At 46.3% G+C, this 23,221-nt stretch overlaps 1 protein-coding gene across 5 annotated transcripts in view; it reads right to left on the bottom strand.

Annotated features, from left to right (window-relative positions):
* Positions 1–23,221, bottom strand: part of Aff1 (AF4/FMR2 family member 1) — a 158,638-nt gene that overhangs the window by 44,798 nt on the left and 90,619 nt on the right. For 3 of the 5 annotated variants that reach the window (XM_041641966.1, XM_041641967.1, XM_041641969.1), the window contains one exon: positions 3,495–3,539. In XM_041641966.1, coding sequence (XP_041497900.1) covers positions 3,495–3,539 — 45 coding nt within the window. The remainder of the gene's footprint in view (positions 1–3,494; positions 3,540–23,221) is intronic. The other 2 variants (XM_041641968.1, XM_041641970.1) reach the window with 1 other exon arrangement.

Here is a 23,221-nt window from a genome sequence, read left to right as displayed (position 1 = left end):
AGTGCTTGGGGACTGGGGACGTGGAGTCAAAACAAACAAACAAACAAACAAACAAACAAAAAAACAGTAAGTAGAAACAGCCCAACTTTGAGGAGGGACTCTCTGTGTAGAGACCTCCTGCCTCAGCCTCCTGGGTGCTGAGATTAGCGTGTGCACCCCACATCAGCTGCTGCCCTGCATTTAACTCAAATGAACAGCTTTCCAAGGTTTCAATCCTGCACCCAGTCAGCTCTTTGCTCAATTGCTCAGCCAGCACACTCTAGGTGTGGAGGTCACTGAAGAGCGGAAAGGCTTCCAAACAGCCTCCTAACTTTTCCAGCAACTTACAGGCCTTGTGATGACACCTGTGACCTTTGACTAACAATTACTAACAGCCTAAGGCAGCACCCGGAGCAATCAGGCAACGGTCAGGCACAGAAACTCAGGCCGACCCTAAGCTCCCAGTCTAAAAGAATTTCCACACTTCCTTAAACGCCTTAGGCATTAGGCAAATTGAGGCCATTCCAAAGAGAAAGTTGCACAGGTCACCTAGAGGCTCAGACTTCACTCCACACCAGCCCTTAGCCCTGCCGGCCCCACAGCTGCAGTCCTGTCTCTCCTCCTTGCTCATTTGAGTCCAGATCCACCTGTTTCTCTAAAACGCACACTTGTCTAACCTTAAGACTTCCCACCCCACTATTAACCCCACCCACTTCCTGCAAGTCTGTCCTTGCCCCCATCACTGCATTGTAACTTCACCTTTCCTACCTTGATCCCCATGGAAGCAATGATATCTAAAAACCCGTCTGCATAGCAAATAAATGAAGAAGAAGCAGGGGATGATGCTGCTCCATCGGAAACCAACACCAGAAGGCTGAGGTGATGCCTAGGCATTCTCTTCCATGGGCCCCAGAACTATACCACTAACCGGCTGACTCTGGCTGCAGATCCCAGGGAGTGCCCTGCGTACCCTGCTTCCCCTTCATCAGAAAGAACACTTGCAGCCTAAAACATGGCTCTACAGAACCAGTGAGAACTGACACCAGACAACACCATCATCTACGGTTGGTTTTCACTCTTAGGGAACTGTCCGTGGATTCCTGGCCATCTGGATAGATTGCTGAACTTTGAGCAGGACATTGGATCACAACTGGGGTCCCCTGCTAGCTCAGAACCCTCCTTCGACCATAAGGAAGCCAACCTCAGAAAGGATAGAGCTGTGTTTTTTTTTTTCTCTGTGAAAAGGCCCATGCCTCTTCAGCTGTGGGCATTCTTTAGATTACCACTTTTGACTTCCAAATGGGAAAAATGCTTGCATGTTTTGCTCAAGCATCCCCAGTATATCTAAGTGTATTACAGTAGCACTGTGGGGAGAAGGAAGGGAGGGTGGATGTTTTCATTAGTGCCCAATACTATCCTCCCTAAAGAGAGGATATGTTTGTCTTATACTAACAAATATCAAAACCTACAAGAAAGCTGGGTGGTAGTGGTGCATGTCTTTAATCCCAGCACTAGGGAGGCAGAGACACATGACTGTGCTTTGGAGGCCAGCTTTCCCTGGTCTACAGAGTGAGTTCTGGGACAGTTATGGCTACACAGAGAAATCCTGTCTTGAAAAACTAAAACAAAAACCTACAAGAAGCACTGCCCATAGAGGGTCACCGTCCCAGCCCGTCAACGTTGGTTGGGTGAATACAGAACAAAGCTCAGAGAGAAACTGAGGCTCAACCTGAAGACACAAAAAGCAAAGCAGCCAGCCAATGACTCTCACCTTGACCTCAGTCTGAAATGGCAATCCTGCCTCCAGGAATCTCAGAATCAGGCTGTGCGTGAGAGCTGTCTCCTCCCGTTTTATAATCCTCTCTAGGACTGAGGTTAAAGGTGTGTGCTGCCTGGTTTCTATAGCAACTAGTGTGGCTATGAAGATTAAAGGTACGTGTATGGTGGATACTAGGATTAAATGTGTGTTACCATTACCTGGTCTGTACGTAAGGCTGACCCGGTGGAGCTGCTTTACTCTCAGATCGTCAGGAAAGCTTTATTTATTAAATTACAATTAAAAAGCCACTACACATTGCTTCAGAGAAAATGCTAAATGGTAATCTATAACTAAGACACTATTTTTTTGAGTTTATATATGGAGTATTTTAGCACCCAGAAAAGTAAAAGGTGACACAAAAACCTGAGCGAGGTAATTAGCTAAATATTCACTGTCATTGCTCGTTGGCAAGAACATCAGCCTTTAGCATTGCAAAGTGCGGCTCAGCAGAAGGACCGAAAAGCCCCAGCTACAGAAGGAATGCTGAGTGCACACAGAAATGATGCAAGCACCGTTCACATAGCCGCCCAAATACTTTCTGCAAAGATAGATAAATAAATAAATAAAAATTTACCAAAAAAGAAAGAATGAACAAACGAACCAATGACCTTATTTACTGGCTGCAAACAACAGCATTGCTTAGTATTTTCACAATGAAGAGGGTAAAAGTAAATTTAGGGGTAAATATGTATTTTAGAGGCAAAAATAAACAGTAGAAAATAAAGTCCATAGACTTAGAACTTCAAAATAAATCAAACCTTATAATAAAAGACACAAGAATATTAAGACCAACAGAAGCAAATTAGAAGAGTAAGAAAGAAACACACAGGCCCCCAGTAGCCACAATTACTATATACAAGCAATAAAATAAGTTCTGAATTCCTAGGAATTCGAGCAAAGGTAAGTCACATGATAGTTTACACAGTTCTCTGACTTGACAAAAGAAAGTTTGTAGTTCAAAAGAATATACTAAGATTTTTGTTTTTAAGGAATACATCATTCTAGTGCAAGAAAACCAGAGCGAGTGTGCAGTGTATACAGGAGAGCGCATTAACAAGAGAGGTTATACATACAGCGATACACTACAGGACTCACAGGAAGCAAGGAAAAACCAAGTAACAAAAAGATATGGCCATTCATCTCCCTCTCTCCTTCTCTTCTCTCCCCCAAACCCCCACCAAACCGTGTTCGCACGCACGCGCGCGCGCACACACACACATGACAGAAACACACAGGATCTCACCAGGGAACCTTGAAATTTACAGAGATCACCTGTCTTCTCTGCCGTGGAGTGCTAGGAATAAAAGCACACACTGCCATACTTGGCTCCAGTTTTTCAAGTTTCGAGATCTCATTAAAGAGGCCATGAACACCAGGTTTCACTGTATAAAAACCCAGAATCAGGATATGGGGTTTAAACCTGGTGTCTCCTATGCTACACCCACATAAGTTTTTTCTTCTGTGGGACATGAGCACCAATCCTCGGTCGCTATGGGCAAATAGAAAACTTGAGAGACTTGTACAACTCTGCTCCAAATTCTTGCCGTTGTAAACGTCATCTTAGCAAGTAGAATCTGGTAGAGGTGGGATCGTGCTCCATGTCGGAACGGCACTGCTCACGAAAGAGCGCTCACATGAGCGCCTGTCTGCTTGCTTCAGGGTGTCGGCAAATGATGCGCGGGAATTATGGACTTACCTTCAGAATCTCTTCAACGCAGTGAGCTTCATTGGAGAACGTCTGCTGCAAAGGAAATGAAGGAAAAGCTCAATGTAAAAGGCTCAACAGGGAAGTGATGACAATGGTGGGTGCAGGTGTGGATTCGCGCAGGTAGGCTCACTTCAGGACCTGCCCTTCACAATGGAGCACTAGTAACTGCACTGTACAAGACAGAGTCAAACCACTTCATCAGAGGAAGAGTGAGCAGGAAGTTGGAGGCACACCCACACCCACACCAAACTAAATGTGACCGTTAGGTTGAGGCTAACTGTGGACAATGTGTCTAAACAGAGTGAGAGCTGGGGACACTTGCCCTGCTAAAGAAGGAAGGAGGGGAGGGGAAAAAAGAGGAGGAGAGGGGTGATGGAAGGGTTGATGAGAGGGAAGAGAGAGGAACATGTTAGTGAATCTAAGTGGGCAACAGGTGTAACAGAAATGGAGACAACAGATGAAATCAGCTAGCACAGCTGACTAACTTACAACAACATCCAAGGATAAGCTAAGAACATAGACACGGAGGTCGTCTGAGCACAACTGGAACCACTGTAGTGCCAGTCACTCATAGCTCTTCAGTGTAGTTTTCTAAAACTCATCTTATGTTTAAAGATGTGTATGTGTGTGTGTGTGTGTGTGAGAGAGAGAGAGAGAGAGAGAGAGAGAGACAGACAGACAGACAGACAGACATGTGAGTAATCCCCAAAAGCCAGGAGGATGTCAGAACCCCTAGAGCTTGAGTTATACAAGGTTGTAAGCTGCATGTCACAGGCACTGGGAATTGAACGCGGGTCCTCTGGAAGACACCTATAAACTCATAACTGCTCAGCAATCTCTCCAGCCCCTAAAAAACTCATTTTCAATAAAAATTGAGTCTTATCTCACTTCCATCAGAAGGTTACTCTGCAGACACATGCTCACACACATTTGTACACAGAGGACAACACAGGGGTGAGGACATAACTGACTGGGAACCGAGACCGGCTACGCATGCTTGCACTTCATCTCTCGCTAAACAGAAACAAGGACCGCCATCACAGGCAGTGCTGGAGAAACCTTAAGTACAAAGAAAACAAAAAAGGTGACGTCTAAAGCAATTTTTCTACATTAGAAACATGGTACACAGCCCACAAATCTGCAGTTTTCAGTGGCTGAGCCATCGTGCACACAGCACCGCCACAATGTCCCACGCCCTCCGTGTCTCTGCCACCCCCACGTCACACAGGTGATGCTCCAGTTAGTTTACCACCTCACAGAAACAGACAGATGCAAAGCAGTCTTCCCTTGGACTCAGCAACGATTTAAAGGTGTATTATACTATAATACTGGTTGCTAATTCACAATTGAGGTTTATTAATCCAGCATTTGGTCTTGGCCTAATTTAGGAAAAATTAAAAAAAAAAAAGTACAAACTTTTGCACCAGGCTGTAATTGAGTCTAACCGTCATGCCAAAATTCAAATGCAATGTGATCTGCCTTGGTCCATGTTCAAAACAAGTAAATACCCCGATGGTGATTCTGTGTGCATTTTTGAAGCTTGTTATTTCTGAGGCATGGCCAGGAAGTTCACAGATATGCAGATATGACCACAGAAAGTTAAGGAAACCCTACCCCATCCAACTACCAGACATTCCACCCGTCAAAAGTAACACAGTTTCCAAAAACCATCAAAAGATGTTAAAAATCTGGACCAAAAATGATAGTGCCACATTCTAGCATAAATGTCACATAAAAAAAAAAAACCCACAGTGTTTTTACCTGGGCACACACACTATGACTATATGCTGATTTCAATGATTGACAGCCACTATTAGAAAGAGTCAACTGTCTCCTCCCCCAGCCTGGGGCAGGGATGAAAGTGGGAATTTGTGGCTGGCAATTAGTTAAATGGAAAAGCACGCTATGATGAGGAACAGCAAAAGGGCTTGCCCATTTGTTCCGGAACCAGAAAGAGGTGGGAAGCACTTTCCGCTGAGATAATTTCATGCCTGGGGGCTGCAGAGATGGCTCAGCAGTTAAGAGCACTGCCTGCTCTTCCAAAGGTCCTGAGTTCAGTTCCCAACAACCACATGGTGGCTCACAACCATCTGTAATAAAATCTCTTGAGGAAGAGACCTGGTCAGTTGTCCTCAACTTGGAGAATAAAACCCAATATGGACAGTTCAACAGAACCTCCATATACAAGCTGCCCATGCATGTACTGCCAGGGCATAAATTTCATTTCATTTCATTTTTCTATTTCATGACTACAAAGTACTTAAATCGCTAAAAGAAGCCCCCTCCCCAATCTCTTATTCTGCTTTCCCAGGGATAGCATTTGATTCCCGTTGTTCTCTCCCCATCCCCCGCCCCCACACACTATGAACTGCTGCAGGGACAGTCAGTGCGTGCGCCCTTTCTCCCTCGCACTCCCCCATGCACCACACTAGCTCAGAACCAATATTTACGAGAAAGGGCTGATGAGATGGCTCAGCGGGCAAAGGTACAAGTCTGATGATCTGACTTCAATGCCCACAAGCCACATGGTAGAGAGAACCAGTCCCGCCCGTTTTCTTCCGACCTCCACATGTGTGCCATGCCATATGCACACATGCACACAATGCACACACGTCTAAATAATAAATAATTATGTGAATAAAAGAAGCTACAAGAGAGTCAGTGTAGCTCAAGTCTCTCTGGCTCCTCTCTCCCTCCAAATAAGAACCGAGTCAGAGAACTGGACAGGCTGCCCCGTGTAATAAAGTACAGCTTGGCACCTCAAAGTCTGCCACCGAAAGGAAACTTCCCAAAAAGGGAGGGGATTCTGAGCACACCGGTGTGCTAATCAGGCTCTTAAAATCCACATTCCCCCCGCCAGGCTCAGGCTCTGCACTGTCATTCCTGCTGAGCAGAACCAGGCTCTCCTGGTAGCTCTTGCCAAAGAATGAACTGTCAGTCCTGGCTAGGCGAATGAGGCTCAATGGCAGATTCAAAAAAAAAAAAAAAATTCTTATGGAACACAAGATAATAATAAACCAATGATTGCTGATCAGGAACTCCCAACTCTCACGCTGTCTCCGCACTCTGTGTCTATGCTCCCTAGAGCAGGTCAACAACCACCCTGCACCTCTGCTGTCACTTCCCTCGTGGATTCTACACAGAGACCAACGTTCAGGCAGCCTTCCTTCCCTACTGGGGCACAGCCTTAACCCAACAATAGCCCCGTCCATTAAGCAGAGAATAGAGCAGCTACTTACTGAAGGCATATTATACTCTGGCACTGTATTACACTCTTAAACATACTATAATTTCCTCAAATTGATGCCACTGATTATAAAATTGATCACTAGGCTTGGCATGGAGAAATCAGTCCAGTAGATGTGTCCATCAGTCAAGATACACATCCCTATTTCAAAAAAACTTAAGATCAATTAAAGTGTCTCAGGGAATGGTGTACACTATCCAATTTCATTCTCCTATCAACCACTGTGGTAGGCGGTTTCTACAACAGGCAGACGAAAACTGGCTGACACACGAGTCTGCACAAAAGCTCTGGAAGCGGCTGAGCCAAGAAGCTTCAAGATCCTGTCAAACTGGCTTTCCAAAGGCTGCCTGTGCCTGAGACAACACACCGGGAGACCATTGGATAAGGTGCAGTGTTTCTTCATTTCCTTCTAAAGCAGCAAAACGATTTTGGGGGTTCACATTTCACTCTCACTGCTACCCCATGCAAGTGCTTCAGACCAAAAAGAAAGAAAGAAAAGCAGAATTCTGGCCGCGTTCTGATCTCTCGCCTCCGAGAACAACACTCGGTATTGACATCAAAAAGAAGAGCATTTCCAAAGGTCTTCTGAACTTTGCTTCACTAAGCTAAAAGGAAATGAACAGAAGAAACCCCTGCCACCGAGACCAGAGGCTCCTTTCTGCAGTGCTCCGTTCAGTATCAAGTTTCGGCAGGACAGCAATTTTTATAATGGCGCTGTTTTCATAAAGGCTTACCAGGAAGTGGGGGTCACAGAGGCTGGACACTGAAGAGGGGAGCCAAAAGATCCCAGCTTCTCTAGGGTGGTTTTGCTCAGGACCTGCTCAGTAATCTTGGAGAGAATTCAACCTCTTAGGACTATTTCCTTCTTGTGATAAAGGAGACTATTACCACATCTAGCCACTTCACAGGGGCAGTATGAAGTCAAGTGCACCGTCAGGGAACTTTAAAAGCTGACAGGAAGAACCAACACAGGGGATGCCCAGCGCCAACATGAATTAGCAAAGTGTTCCTTAATAATGTGCAAGCTTTTCTTCCAGCATACTGCTCCTTGGGTTGCTATCTGCTGCTTTCCTGCCCTGCTGGCTCCCTGAGGTGCGTGTCCCTGTGTCCCTGACTGGAATCCTCTCCCCTTCCCCATCACCTGTTCAACCAACCCTCAGGGGATAGGGAAGGCAGGCCCTGCTGTTCCCTTCACCAAGTTGCAAAGGTGTTCCTCGGGCCACTCCGAGAGGCATACTCTGCTGCAGACTGTCTCCCCCAAAGCTGCCTACCGTGTGTGTCACACTGAGTCTCCCAGACTTTAATCTATACTCCACTGACCTACTAGTCACTACCTCTGCTTCTTCTAGGCTACAAGTTCTGTGACGGCAGGGGCCAGCCAACTTAGCCCCACCCCTGACTTGACCACACCCCACATTTGCTGGTGTGTTTCCATTCTTCACACTTAGAATCCTGACTTCTGGGGCTAGAGACGTGGCACAAGCTGCTTTCCCAGAGGACCTCGGCGGGACCCCAGCACCCACATCTATAGCTTCAGTGCTCTCTTCCAGCCTCCGTGGCCACCAGGCATCCATGTGATACACAAACACACATGCAGGCAAAACACCATCCACATAAAGGAATTTCAAATATGAGGGCTTTGATAACAGTAGGTGCCGTAGGCTGTTGGAACTAGAAATCCACACCTGTGCTACCTGTGTAGAAACAATACCATACAGCGAGGACAGCGAACCCTCTGTCCCTGTTTCTCCTTGGCTTGCAAAAACAGAAATAACTCACAAACATTAGATTGAAATAGAAAGGTTAAGACTCTTGTCTTCAGCTCCTAGGCCCCACCCGCCTCCTCTGAGGAACGGCCCTCGGCAGGGCCCATCGGTTCCCACTCATGGTGCACAGTACAGCACTGAGCAGCTGCCTACAGATTGGCAGCCAGTGTGGACACGATGCAGAAGGAACAGGGCCCAGGCATGCTCTCATTCCCCAAACAAAACGAGAATATCTTTGAGAGAAAGGCAGTTTTGGCTCTCTTTCTAGCAATTAAACTTAAGTACTGAACAAGGGACCGAGGAGTTTGCTTCTTGTGTGAGGAACTCAGCTGGGCTTTCCAGAACCCACCGTAAGGGTGTGCACAGCAACACACATCTGTAACCTCACTCAGGGCTCCTGAGGCAAGACAGGAAGCAGAAACAGGAGGATCTGTAGACATGAGGGTCAGTGACCCTGGTACACACAGGTAAAAATGAAGAGACCATGTTAGAGTAAAGGCTGTCCTCTGGCGTGTCCACTGTGGCACAAGCTTGCTCGCTTTCATACACATGCAAACATTTCTACAAGTACGTACACACAATGTTGGTTTACACATGCATATCACACACACTAAAACACATGGGCAAGTAATAAGTACTGAATGTACAAACGTGGAACACGCAAAGCCTGGGAAGAGTTCTACAGGGAAGAAATAAGACAGTGCATGTCAAAATCTCAGCCATACAAATAAATAGATGCAATTATATGAAGATGCCATAATCATCACATCTAAGAAAGATTAGAGACGGAAACCAAAAGACCTGACTGAACAAGGCTTGACATAATGTTAATTGTACTCTGAATATGCAGTAAATCACCTACAATGCTAGGTTGGCTCCAAGGACAGGATCACACTGCTGGGTGTGCCCACTTCAGCCGCAAAACACATAAAGGAGCAAGCATTATAGTATCATAGCCCGTGGGAAGCAATATACACCAAACTTTAGGATAAGAGTTTTTGAGGCTCCTAGATGCATACATGGGCACACTTACAGACGAATTAAAAGCAATAACCACAATACGTGCACACACACACACAGAAACCCAGGGGTGTTTTGGGGCTATTAATCAAAGAGAATCACTAAATAAGGCATCCTAAACAGTTTTCTTTAACTGAAAGTATGCTATGCAAGTTGCATTTAACTGATACAATCTTCTTTGAATGATTATTAATTGGGTTGGAAAGATGGATGAGCAGTTTATAAGACACGGCTCACTGAACAGCCCACACGCCTCCCTTCTGGCCTCCATCGGCAATGCTCAGGTGCAGAAACAACACACATATATCATTTTAAAAACATATTTTTATTGAAGGCTGTTAAACATGTTTCATCTCTCTAAAAAGTGTTTCCAAAAAGTAGACCGGCTTTTTTAATATATTTATTTAGGTCCATGTGTACGCATGTAGCTGTGTGCATACATCCCCAAGTGTGTCCGGGTGAGTCAGAGGACACTGTAGACACTGGCCCTCTCCTCCACAGTCCAGGTCCCCGGGACTGAACTCGGGTCATCGGGGTTGGTGGCAGGTGTCTTTGCTCATTCAGCCATTGCACTGGCCCCTAAATAGTGTGAAGTTTCTTTGAACTTTTCTTTGAATTTTTCTGGAATGCTAAGCACACATCAACCACTGAGCTACATTCACAGGAGCCCTGGACCACTGATAAGAAGTGAAAAAGAGCAGTCACACACAAAATCACTCGTGTCCCGAAACACCTCTTCGGAGCATCCAACTGCAGCCAGACATAGGGGTTAGCAGACATCTAATTAGACAGTGTTTGCAGAAGTCTCCATGGTTCTCCAAACAACTTTTTAGGAGGAAGGTGCATAAAAGTTTATAAGGACTTCCCCGCAAGACCTTCTCCTGGAGGGTGATGCTGCTGCGGACTCCCCTGGTGGGAGAATCTGGAAGAGATGAGGCTACTGCAGTCTTTCTTCACCTCAGTCCTTACAGTAATGACCCTACGGATTGTCTGTCCCCTCCAGGCGGGGGCATGCTGGGCTGGGCTAAAGGCAGGGGGTGCGTCCCACAGCCACACAGCGCAGAGAAGGCCCCCAGTCTGTCTGCACTGGCAGGAAATGAGAGCCTGCAGTCCTACTTGTCCAAGGTACACTTTCAGGGAAACTGCTCTGGTAGCCACAAACTATGGCATCCTTCTGACTTACAAACCAAAGCAAAAGTGCACTGAAAATGGGGGAAGGGTAAAAACAAAACAAACAAAAAACCTTACAGGAAGTAGTCCTTAAAGACCAATAATAGTAATTAAACAATTTTGTGTTCCTTCCAAGGCAAGCCAGTCATCTGACCACACGACTGAAGCTTTGTTTTAATCAGAGTCATAAAGAGGGTTCATTTTCTAAACACACATGGAAACGCAGTAAAATCTCAGTCTGAATTGACTGAACTTTTCCATCCTCGAAATCCTGTTTACAACTTTATTAAGAGAAAGTAACATTGGTAATTATGAAACCTGGGGTTTGGATTCTTGAGATCTGCATTCAAGGAACAAAAGCAAATTAAGTAGTGAATAGCTGTCCTCTTCATAGGGGATCGCAAACGTTAACTTGACGCAAATGCTAACAAAAGGGAGGTGCCGCCGGGTCTGGTTTCTAACACTATTTCTGCTCACAAGATTCTGAGTTCCTAGATTTTTGGTAGCATTTGCAAGGTTCACTGAAGACAAATGGAACAGTACCTACTAGTGCTGACGCACCTATACCAGCCAGTGAACTAACACCTTAGCATAAAGTCAGGAATTCGTGTTGAGAGTCACTTAGAAGTGGTACCTGGATGGACAGATGGTCAAGCAACAGCAGCTTCACCACGCCACTAATGGGGACCACACCAAACCTCACTTTTCAGCTTCCTACCTGTGGATGATCACCATTCACCATGCAGTGTTGGGAACTGAAATCCCAATGGGGTAAGCCTCTAAAACACTGGGCCCTTGATGAAAGATCACAGCTGTGAAGACCATTGTGGGTTTAGCAACCATGAATGATTTGGTGAGAATGGCTAGTAGGCACTAAAAGGCGAAAAAAAAACCCACAGAGAGCAGGTCTAGACAACTAATGGCAGTGGTTTTAAAAAAGAAAGAAAAAGACAAGTCCTTGCAAATGGCCTAACCCATACGATCTATTTCTCCTTCTGAAACCCAGTTCTGCTTACTAAAATGTGTGCTTGAGAGATTGTTGAGTGTGGACATCAATTGAGGAAATATGAGCACCTCTTCATGTAGGGTGTGAGCCCACAGTTGGATGTGCTGTCATTGTGCACTCTGCGCGACCTCTGTGCCGCTCGCAAGCGTGTGTGCGCACGCGCACATGCACATTCTGTCTCTCTTGCTGTTCCTGTCTCCCACAAATCATATTAACATACGGTTCGCGTCTAAGTCAACAGTGCCAATTACTTTGTCAATCATGAGATGTTTACAGACACTTAAACCCGCTCTTCCTTTAAGTGTCCGTGTCTGTCACATTTAAGTGGCATGCGGTGTTTGGAAGTGATGTTTAACTCTGAGTTTCATGGCATGCTTGGACCTTTTCTTTTTCTAGCTAAGTATAAGCTGAGGCTACAGAGGCATCTGAAGGAAGGGACTGGGCGCGACTTGCAGCCAGTTTCTGGAGGAGGCTGAAAGCAGCTGAAGTCATAGGAATGAGATAAACCGTTTAATCCGTGCCTTGTCCAGACGAAGGCAATGGTTTTATCCCAGGCTTACCAATGGCAGTAATCACAACGTCTCCTCCAGGCTAGGTGTTGCTTGTCTGTCTCCTGGCATCGATTATTTTCAAAAACAAAAACCAGAATCCAGCAAGGATGGGGGAGAGAAGGGGAAGAAAATTACAACAGTGGTACAAACAGCTTCAAACTCCCCTGGGGATTAAGGATACTGTAACAAACACAGGAGGAGGAAGGAAGAGTCTGTCTACGCTTCCACACATTTAAAAGAAACAACTAAATTGGTACAGTGTAAGAAAATCTTACTGTGCACTTGACGAGCATGCACGAGGCATTAGGTTCAATCCCAAATCCACAAAAAGAAAAGGAAAAAAAGGCTTTAAGAATGTACTGTCAGAATATTATAGCAGTTATAAACCATTGATTTAGGGGTACCAACAAACACCTAAATTTTGCTTTCGTACAGCCCGTTTAAAACCAAATTCAAGTAGCATGTAAGCCTGTGTCTACTGGTTTAACTGGAGACTAAGACCATAGTTTGTGAACTCCAGACTGACCCTCTCTCAAAGGAAGAGGACAGATGGAGGAAACGAGAGGAGAGAAGAAACTTAATCGTCACACGGAATCCCAAAGCAGACTTCATCTGTTCCTGGCTTATCTTTGTATATCAATTGTCCTGGAAGGACAGAGAAACTGCCTAGGACTTCAGCAAAGGTCCCTGGCTAGTCATTGCTAACCAATCAAAAACAAAAATATACTTAATAGCAAAGTTCTGAATAAACACTTAACATTCCTCAATAGTACTTAATACAGGAGGAGCAAGGTGTGGAACTGCCTACAGGGGGACGGGAGAAAGGAGAAACTACTTGAAAAGTACTATAATATTTTCTGATTCTAAGCTATTCACTATAATTTTCTTATTTTTTTCTTTTTCTTTTCTGGGTTTTTTTTTTTTTTTTTTTTTTTTTGGTTTGGTTTTTCAAGATAGTTTTCCAGTGTAGCTTTGGAGCCTGTCAGTTTGCAGAGCGGGCCAGCCTTGAACTCACAGAGATCCATCTGCCTCTGCCTCCCGAGGGCTGGGTAAGTGCCACCAGGTCTGGCTTGTTCACAACAATTTTAAAAAGTAAGACAACAGCATCAGTCACCGGATCCTTTCAAACCCTTCGTCTCTCACATGCCAGTTTCTGTCTGTTGTCCATGGGGTGCACACACAGGGCCCGTGGTCCTCACACTCCTATCTCCAGGGCACACACAAACAGCCGCATTCACCTCAATTCCAGATATTCTTACACTCACCGCCTCTCATGTCTCTAACCACAACACAGAGAAGAGAGACCATGGGAAACAAGAGCCGATGATGCTAACAGTCGCAACAAAATAACCGTCTCTAGAAGCCAAACTGCAGCTCAGATATACGTGATCCAGCAGGGTTCTCCTGACACTTCCGACACCTGGCACACGGCCCGTGGGAAAACGGTAGTGGAGCGCACCACTTCCTTCCTGACATGGTAATGGGGGACAAAGTGAAGCCTTTAACTGACCTTAAGTGTCGTCTCCGTGTCCAGCAGTTGGTTTTGTAATGACAGACGTTTGTAGATAAAGTGAAACAGCTGGAAAACTGCTTAAAAACAAGGAGAGTGCCAGGCGGTGGTGCTCGCCTTGATCCCAGCACTCAGGAGGCAGAGGCAGGAGGATCTCTGAGTTCCAGGCCAGTCTGGTGTAGATCAAGTTCCAGGACAGCCAAGGCGACACGGAGAAGCCCTGTCTTAAAAATCCAAAGGAACAAACCGGTAATTTGATTTTTTTTTTTTTTTGAGACAGGGTTTCTCTGTGGTTTTGGAGCCTGTCCTGGAACTAGCTCTTGTAGACCAGGCTGGTCTCGAACTCACAGAGATCCGCCTGCCTCTGCCTCCCGAGTGCTGGGATTAAAGGCGTGCGCCACCACCGCCCGGCCAAACCGATAATTTGAAAGCGTTCTCTCCTTTAAACTATTTGATGGTCAATTCCAAGGTAGCTTTTTGGGTTTTTTTGTTTTTGTTTTTGTTTTTACTCACTCTGTAGACAAGGCTGGCCTCAAACTCAGAGTGATCTGCCTGCCTCTGCCTCCAAGTGCTGGGATTAAAGGCAGGCACCGCCTGGCAATATGGCTTAAAGTGAGAACATTCTATATTCTGAGAGGAAAGATGGAGACATTGGCATCTTTTCTTATTAGAGTTTTTCATCAGATAAATCAATACTCCAGACACATACAGATGACGGGACCACAGACAATGCTAAAAAGCCAAAACAAAACCAAATACAGTGAGAAGTTCAAAGATAAAGGAACAAGTAGTTTATCTATACAACAGCATGCACTATTGTAAGCATGTACTGAAACACCTCTGGCCTCTGAAAGGCCTTGCTACTGCGACACCTTGGAACTTGTGGAAGAAGCTGGAAAGATGGCTCAGTGGTTAAGAATGCACATTACCTCCAGGCTGCAGTGGCACAGGCCTTTAATTAGAGGAAGAAGGATCTCTGTGAGTTCAAGACCAGCCTGGTTTACAAAGCAAATTCCAGAACAGAAACTCTGCCTGGAAGGGGTGGAAAAAAGATGCCTACCGTTCTTGCAGGACCATAGTATGAGCAGCATCCACATCAAGAGGCTCACAAATACCTGGGACTCTTATACCAGAAGGACGTAACACCTCTGGCTTCTAAGGGCACCTGTACTCACATGTACCAGTGTGAGCATGCATGCATGTGCCCCCATCTTCTAAACTAGACTTAGAATTCAACATATCTGAAGAAAAAATAAACAAAGGCACAAGATCTTAAAAGAATAATACATGTGCACAATTCAATGACCAGTATCTTTTTTTAAAAAGATGTATTTATTTATTATGTATACAGTATTCTCAGTACTGTCTGCATGTATGCCTGCAGGCCAGAAGAGGCCAGATCTCATTACAGATGGTTGTGGGCCTCCATATGGTTGCTGGGAATTGAACTTGGGACCTTTGGAAGAACAGACAATGCACTTAACCTCTGAGCCATCTCTCCAGCCCAGTGACCAGTATCTTCAACTTTTAAATGACAAGTATCTTTAACCTATTGCTTTGCAGCATTTGTCAATTCGAGACCAGTGTTTGAACAATACAAGAAATAAGTATTAGTTATAAGAATCACTGACCATTTATGCTTTTAATTGCCATAAATATATTAGCAAGATACACGTAGTCAGGCACGGTGGTATAATCCTGTAATCATAACACTCAGAGACAGAGGCAACAGAATGGCCTGGCCTACCTAAGCTACATGGTGAGACAATGTTTCTAAACACACAACAATAAAACCGGGTTGCATCTGCTACAAATTTAAAACTATGTATACCTTCTCTTTCTCTACTTTCACTACTACTATTTTATAGGATGGCAGGCTCCAGAGTCCAAACAAACAGTCATGCAAACCTCAAGAGGTAGCCCAAGTCTCTGATGACTGCCAAAAAAAAAAAAAAAAAAAAAAAATCCACAAGAAGCTTGGCTTACCTATCAGGAGTTCACCGGCGGGTGGACCAGGGAGGAGCAGAATGCCTGTGGCTACAAAGCCTATTTACCTTATTTATGGTTGTGCACACAAAAGACTAAACCAAGGTGCACCCATTGTTACAGAGAAAAGAAGAAAGAGACCTAGCCATCTCCTGCCTCATTCCATACCCTCGATCTCCTTTCTGGGGCTCCCCTTCCTGAACCTCTGGCTGGACACCTGCTGTGGGGCACTTACCTCCCTGAACATGTCTTAATGCCTTTCTACATGGCCAAAAAGCTTTCCTGCCTTACTAGGTCACTGCCGTTGGTGCTGGTGGCAGCAATGGCGGCCCTGACAAGGAAGAAGTTTGCATGTCTTCCTGGTACAGAGCCATAAGAAGCAGGCGTGCTCCCAGGCACAACTCCCCTGGCTCTGCTCCTAAAAACACTCTCTCAAGTACAGCGTTGCTTAGCAATGTTTGCCTTCCCCCTGTACATCTGAAATTGGCAACATCTGTCCCTTTGGCAATTTTGACTCCTGCGAAGCACCCTGTGCAAAGTTTAAAAACATACAGCTTCATTCGTCAAAGGGCAGGCTGTCCCTCCTCCTCCCTTGCTCCCACAGAACCAAGACTCCAAAACGGCTTACTCTTTGTGCTGCTTTCAAGGACAGGAGGAAGATCAGTGGGGTTTACAGCAGCTGATGGCACATAAGCAAAATATTTAAGCCACCAGTGGGAGCTCCTATTAAACTACACCTAATAAGTACCGTGCCTGCATGATTACACCTGAGGATGTGTCTGAAATAAAAACCTCATTTGATTAACAATTTCCTTTAGAACAGTTCTATCCCCTGGCATTACATGCACGCAGGCAGGAGTCGTCAGTTAGATAAAAAGGCAGACCCGAGAGCAAAGGTAGCCATGTCCTTCTACCGTCCTGCCCTTCTCCCTTTTCTCTTCTTCCCGAAGGCCCTCTGCACGTTAAGCAAGTGCTTTGCCACTACTGGGCTTACACACCTCAAGCACACTGAATGGTGATTTTCATGTTCACACTATACACGAACACGAAGAACTAGAAAATTAATCTAATAGAAATTTCAAGACAACTCTGTTATCTAATATTCTTAGCAGTTTGCTGAGGTTATCACTAACTCAAACGTTCCTCACAGTGTTGTGACCACATGCATAATACAAAATCCATCTAAACGTAAAATAAAGGTGAAATGCCCTAGTTCATATAATTTTATCTAACACACTGGTGGACAATTGAAAACATGAGTGATAAAACTATAAAGTCGGCCACAATTGAGCTCTGTGCATTCAACTCTAGTATAAGAATATTAAAGAAATCGGGCTACAATTTCCTTTACCTTTTAAGCCAACCCATCTTTGACATTAGGAGCAACTGTTTCCAAAACCATTCTGCTGGAACCAAGTTCTGGCTACAGAGGGTGGGCTACACCAGTGCTCCAGTCTACCTGCCACAGAGAAAGAAAAACCTCCAAAGCCAGGTGTTGGTGGCGCGCGCCTTTAATCCCAGCACTTGGAAGGCAGAGGCGGGGGGATCTCTGTGAGTTCAAGGCCAGCCTGGTCTACAAAGTGAGTTCCAGGACAGCCAGGATTGTTACACAGAGACATTTTGTCTTAGAAGACCAAATTGGGAGTTCAGGAAATCTCAGATTTCCAAGGTTCTCTGCATAAATTCCACCTACACACAGTGCGCTGACTAGCAGGATTCCTGCAGGGTCAAGCCTCCAGCACTGGCTCTACCATGGTCGGGTGCTAATTAAGGCAGCGTGAGCATGGTGTCCGAGTACATCCCCGAGTCTCACTATGCATGGACAGCGTGAGCATGGTGTTCGAGCACATCCCCGAGTCTCTCTATGCATGGACAGCGTGAGCATGGTGTTCGAGTACATCCCCGAGTCTCTCTATGCATGGACAGCGTGAGCATGGTGTCCCGAGTACATCCCCGATACTTACTATGCAGCCTGAGCTGGCCAGAATTCCTTGTTGGTCTATAGTGGCCTTGACCTCTTAACCGCCTCCGCCTCCCAAACTAGGGGGATCATCACGATGCCCTGTGGCATTACCACTAACACCCCACTACCCCACACAGTGCGCTAATGCCAGCAGCCACTACATCTGTAGCTCTGATGATGCCGTGGTGTCACTGATACGCTCCTGATATATTCTGGATTGACTTGTGTGGAGTAAGAAACTTGTGATTGTGGAGGGTGGGATCCTGTGCTCTGGAGCGTAGGGAGGAAGGAGCAGGGGCTGGGTGCTGTCCACCAGCCAGGTGCTGATAATCCCACCAAATTGGGCTGGGAATAACTGCAAAGCATCCTTCAAGAAAAGTACAAGGGAAGGCTCAGGCTGGGATGGGAGCAGGGTTACACACAGAAAGGCCCTTTTTCTTTCTGACTGTCGAGACCAGTTAGGACTCTGTAGCACATGGTGGCCACAAACTCACAGCAGCCTCCCACCTCAGCCTCCAGAGTGCTGAGATTGTAGTGTGCACTGCCATGTCAAGCAGTGCTATGTGTCATGTGACCTACATGGCAATGACACTGGAAGGCAGGCACTGGGGTATTAGTGACATTTTCTCTATTCTGGGGTTTTTGCCTGACTCCTACTCCTTAGGACATGGTTCTCAACATCCCCAATGCTGCAGCCCTTTAATGCAGGTCATGTTGTAGTGACCCTGAACCATAGACTTGTTTCTGTTGCTACTTCAGAACTGTAATTCCGCTACTGTTATGAATTGTAATGTAAATACCTGTGTTTTCCGATAGTCTTAGGCACCCCTGTACCAGGGTAGTTCGACCCCCACAGGGGTCACGAGCCACACATTGAGAACTGCTACTTTAAAAATCCATGAGCAGTGCCAACTAATAAGAGAAGAACTAATTTTCTAAGCATGGGAGGTAAAGCATAGGCTATCATATCCTGTTAGGTAAGTCACCTCTTCCCTTGATCTGCTGTGACTGATGGCCTACCTTTCTGTGGTACCCTGGAGGAGAGCTTTAAGACCCTGGATTGCATCATCTCTGAGTATGCTGACACTCCCTATTGCCCCAATCTCCTCTGAGTCCTGTGGAACCAACATCCTTCAGTCAAAGCTGCTGAAATGCATTTCCAACACTTATCACAAGAGGATCCGTTCACTTGGTACCAATACAGGGCCACAGTGGTCTGTCACCTTGTAGGAAGGATGGAAACCTTGTCCAAGGTGATAGCCCCTTAGATGGCAGCTCCTATGTCTTTGGATAACTTAACACCAAGACCATCACCATAGCAGTCCCCAAAAGTGACAAAAAAAAAAAATTGAACCTGGTCCAGTAGCCAGAACGAGTCTGCTTTTGCACTGGCATGATCTTTAGGGATGCCCCCAGAGAAGCCAATAATCTCGAGTTCCTCAGTGGGCAGGGAGAGTGGGCAGATCTCCTCCAGGGAAGTAATCCTCATGTGTCGGCCGGGTGGCCCAGTCTGGTGACAAGGATCCACCTGTCGCACCAGCCACCCCCCACCCTGCCAGCCTCCACCACAACCCTCCTTGGTCTCCAGGTCCTCGAGGCCTGGTTACTGCACCTGTGCCAATGGGGGTATCCAGAAGAAGATAGGGTCAATTACTGTTTGGTTGGAAACTCAATATGCTTCCAGTTCTTTGTGAAAACACCAAAATCAAGAGTTCAATGTGGAGAACACAGGTGTTTAGATGTTAAGCACACTGTTTCAGGGAGGTTGCTCCTTGGTAGGGTGCCATCTCCAACAGCTGGCTTTAGTCCCTCTCTCTCACAGTGGGGCAATGTGCAAAACAGAGACTGCAAGACCTAAGTACTCACGTTGAAGATTCTCTTACTAACTAACTACAGACCCAGTGTTTCTCATTTTGTTCAAAGAGGTTCTGAAAGACCCTTTGTCAGGAAGACAAAGCATGGGGGGAAATTCCTGCCCTGCGTGGGGATTACACACATGTAGCATACACGCTTACTCTAGATCCCCTGCCCTGTAAAGGTATGCACACTAACGTGAGATGCCTCGCTCCATTGTTACTCTTATCTTCTCCATGGTCTGTACAACTTTGGTAGACTGGCACATACTGCCCAAGGTCAGTAGAAGCATGAAGCACGTATGCAAAGCAGACCACGTGCTGTGTGATAATGCCCTTGTACACTGTAGAGATTTGTCACTCGGACTGGTTTAATAGAACACCTCAGGGCTGTGCGGGCACTGCACATATGTAGTGTAATACAAAATAAAACCTAGGACAAAACACTCATGTGTACAAAACTTAAAAACCAATAAATCTTTTGTTTGTTTGTTTTTTGTTTTCCAAGAGAGGGCTTCTCTGTGTATCCCTGACCATCCTGGAACTAGCCGTGTAGACTAAGCCGATCTCGGACTCAGAGATCCACCTGCCTCTGCCTCACGAATGTGTGGCACTCGTGCATGCAGCCACTGCTGGGCTAAATCCTTTTTTAAAACTCATTTTTAAAATGATTTTAGTTCAGGTCCTCAGACAAATGTCCTAAACAGAATTTCACCCCATACCATGATCCTCAACCCACCCCTACTGGCAGTGAGTCAAACATGAACTAGGGATCATGATTCAGATCAAGTTAGGTTTGGAAATCTTCGTGCTGAGCACAAAACAGCAAACACTCAGTTTTCAGCCAGTCCCCACTAGTGCTTGAACACAAAAGAAACACACTGCTACCTGGCCTCACATGCTCACCACCTGGAGGATGGCCCAGAGCACACAGCAGGTGAAGCTCAGAGGCCACACAGAAGCCCAGAGGCCAGGGGACCACAGAACTTCAGCAGCACCGCTGAGGATCAGGAAAAGCTCTGAAGAAAGCAAATGAGAGCCAGGTCTGTTTGCCTGCCCTCTCGGCTCTGGGGGTGGGAGTTTATAAAGACAGAACCACCACTATCAAACACAAAGAAGGCTAATGGTGAAGATAGGAGCAGTGGCAGACACCTGCAGTCCCAGCTACCAGGGAGGCTGAGGCAGGATTGCCTGGGTGCTAAAGGCCAGACTGGGCACAATAGTAAGACCAACTAGAAGAAAAAGAAGGCAGTGAAAAGTACTGAAAGATGTTAGATTTAATAAAATCCCCTTCTCGTGTACTGACGTCATAGTTTAAGGAGGACAGAAGCAGCCAGCAGGCTCAGGGACCATGGAAGAGATCTCAGGTGAAGACAAGACAGTAACAGAGAGAGAAATGGGGGGGGGGGGGGGAGGTCCTGCGACTGCTCGTAAAGTAACATCCACAGGACTGAGGTGCAAAATGCTAAAGCTGCTTGCAGAAAGAAAGCAATCCTGGGGCCAGGAAGAAAGCAGGAGACGATTGCCAGTGCCCGAGGCAGGACAAGGAAAGGGAGACACAGTGGAATGAAGCCCAGCAGATAAATGTGAGACAGCCCACAAAGCTCTGGAGGGGGCGCAGATGAAAGGGCCAGGAGCTTGACGTTCTGAGGCTAGACAGTGTCATTCTGTGATACTTCCAATTGCAGCAGCTGATGTCTGGGTAAACACCGCCAGAGAGAGGTGAAGACAGAACCCTGGGGAGAAGACAAGAACAGGTACTGCCAACAGAGATGAAGGCCTGTCTACAGAGGGAAGTGAAAGCTAGCCGCAGAAGGTACATGGTGTGTCTCACGTTCAGAGACAGCAAACATTACATGACCTGGCGAGCTTTCCTGGGTCATCTGGTGGCACAGCCCAAACGGCAGAGGCCCAAGAGGCGGGGAGAAGACACAGGCAGAGTGTCTGCCATGGAGGGAACAAGGAAGCAGTGATGGCAGCAGACAAAAGAATGGTTCACTCTGCTCGGAAGCTGGAGCCGGTGCTGCGGAATGCAGTGCTTCGAAATAGCAAAATGGAGAAGGCCCTGGAGTGCAGGCCGAAGGGCCAGAGGAAGAATGGCCCCCTGCTGTGAGACCACAGGCAGTAAAGCAAAGGATGGAAGCAGGTCTGAGTAACTAGGAGCGAGCAGAGGAATCCTATCCAGATGCTTCCAATTCTGAAGGTGAGAGGCAAAGCTAAGGCCTGCTTATAAAATCCTCAGGACCTCAACTGCATCTCAGCCACCCTCTCCTGTGCAGCACCCCAACAGTCCTCATAGCATTTCATCAGTGGTCAGCACAGGAAATCAGGGAGCCTAAGTCACACAAGTCCTTAGCACTCCACGGACAGGCTTTGGGCCAGGGCACCAGCACTGGGAACTAACCAGCGGGCTGGGAGCCCTTAAACTCCTTAGGGACCCAGCTCCACATCATGCAAAATGTGATTCGTGCCAACACATGTCACAGTGTTCTTTAACAATGGAGAGAGAAAATGAGCAAGTTCTTCAGAAATCAAAAATCAAAGAAAAACATTTCTGATTGCCTGTTTTTATAAAGTGTGATATTTACTCCAGAAACTGTCAAGCCAAGTGGATGTGATTGAGCACAAGTCTGCACTGCCTAGAGATATCAGGCGGTGGAAGGAGGGGAACACAGAGACCATGACACTGGCAAACAGGTAATCTTGGTTTGTTTACTTGTATGGGTCGGAACTGGTTTCTAACTCGAAGTCCCCCTGCCCTGTGCCCTGTGCTGGGATTACACACATGTTGCGTACACTCTAACTCGAGATCCCCCTGCCCTGTGCGGGCATTACATATGTAACACACACTTCACTGCAAACTAGTTCTTAAAACACTGGCGATGCTAAAGCAAGTGGTCTCTTTTCCTGAGCTTTAATTATTTTCGATCCTTTAAAAATCAAATGTGGAGGGGGCTGGAGAGTTGGCTGGAGAGGACGTTTACAAACATCCAGAATTCCAGCTGCAGGACACCTCTTCTGGCCTGTGAAGACACCAAGCACACAAATGATGCAGACACGCATGCAGGCAAACACACACCCCCCCCCCCCACACACACACACAGAGATTCAAACAGGGGCAGGGATACAGCCTAGCATGCATGAGGCCCCTAGGTTCAATGGTAAGCACTGAAATTTGCGTTAAATAAGTAAAATTTGGAAGGCGGCCTATCCAGCTGGATATCCTGACCTGGACTCACTGTCCCTTTGATCTGCTCTCAGTCAAGTTTCTTAGTCTATTTCAGAGACACTAAGATGGCCGGCCTTTCTGCCACTCAGAATTACAAATTCCTCTCCTTAAAACCACGCCAAATTCTATGTTCTTTTACCTCTATTCTCACATTTGTTTACCAGAGGGCTGCAGGTAGAAGGTAACTTGAGGAATCAGTTCTCTCCTTCCACCGTGTGGATCTCCTGAGGGTGGGAGCGGGGGTTTTCCCCACATTTTGAAGTCTTTGCCACTTAATGTGTATTTGAGACACAGGACTCTGGGCCAGACGGTCCCGGCGTATTTCCTGAGATCCGGTGAACGGAGAGGGCTTCCTGGCACAGAAGTACCTGTTACGGACAACGAACTAAACGTAAACTTGTCTTTGGGACCAGT

The sequence above is a fragment of the Microtus oregoni genome, unplaced genomic scaffold (genome assembly GCF_018167655.1).
Source record: "Microtus oregoni isolate MIOR12 unplaced genomic scaffold, Mior012 000072F_ref0000427, whole genome shotgun sequence".
Taxonomy (NCBI): domain Eukaryota; kingdom Metazoa; phylum Chordata; class Mammalia; order Rodentia; family Cricetidae; genus Microtus; species Microtus oregoni.
The sequence above is the reverse complement of the archived record's forward strand: the minus strand, read 5'-3'. Positions and strand labels throughout refer to the sequence as shown.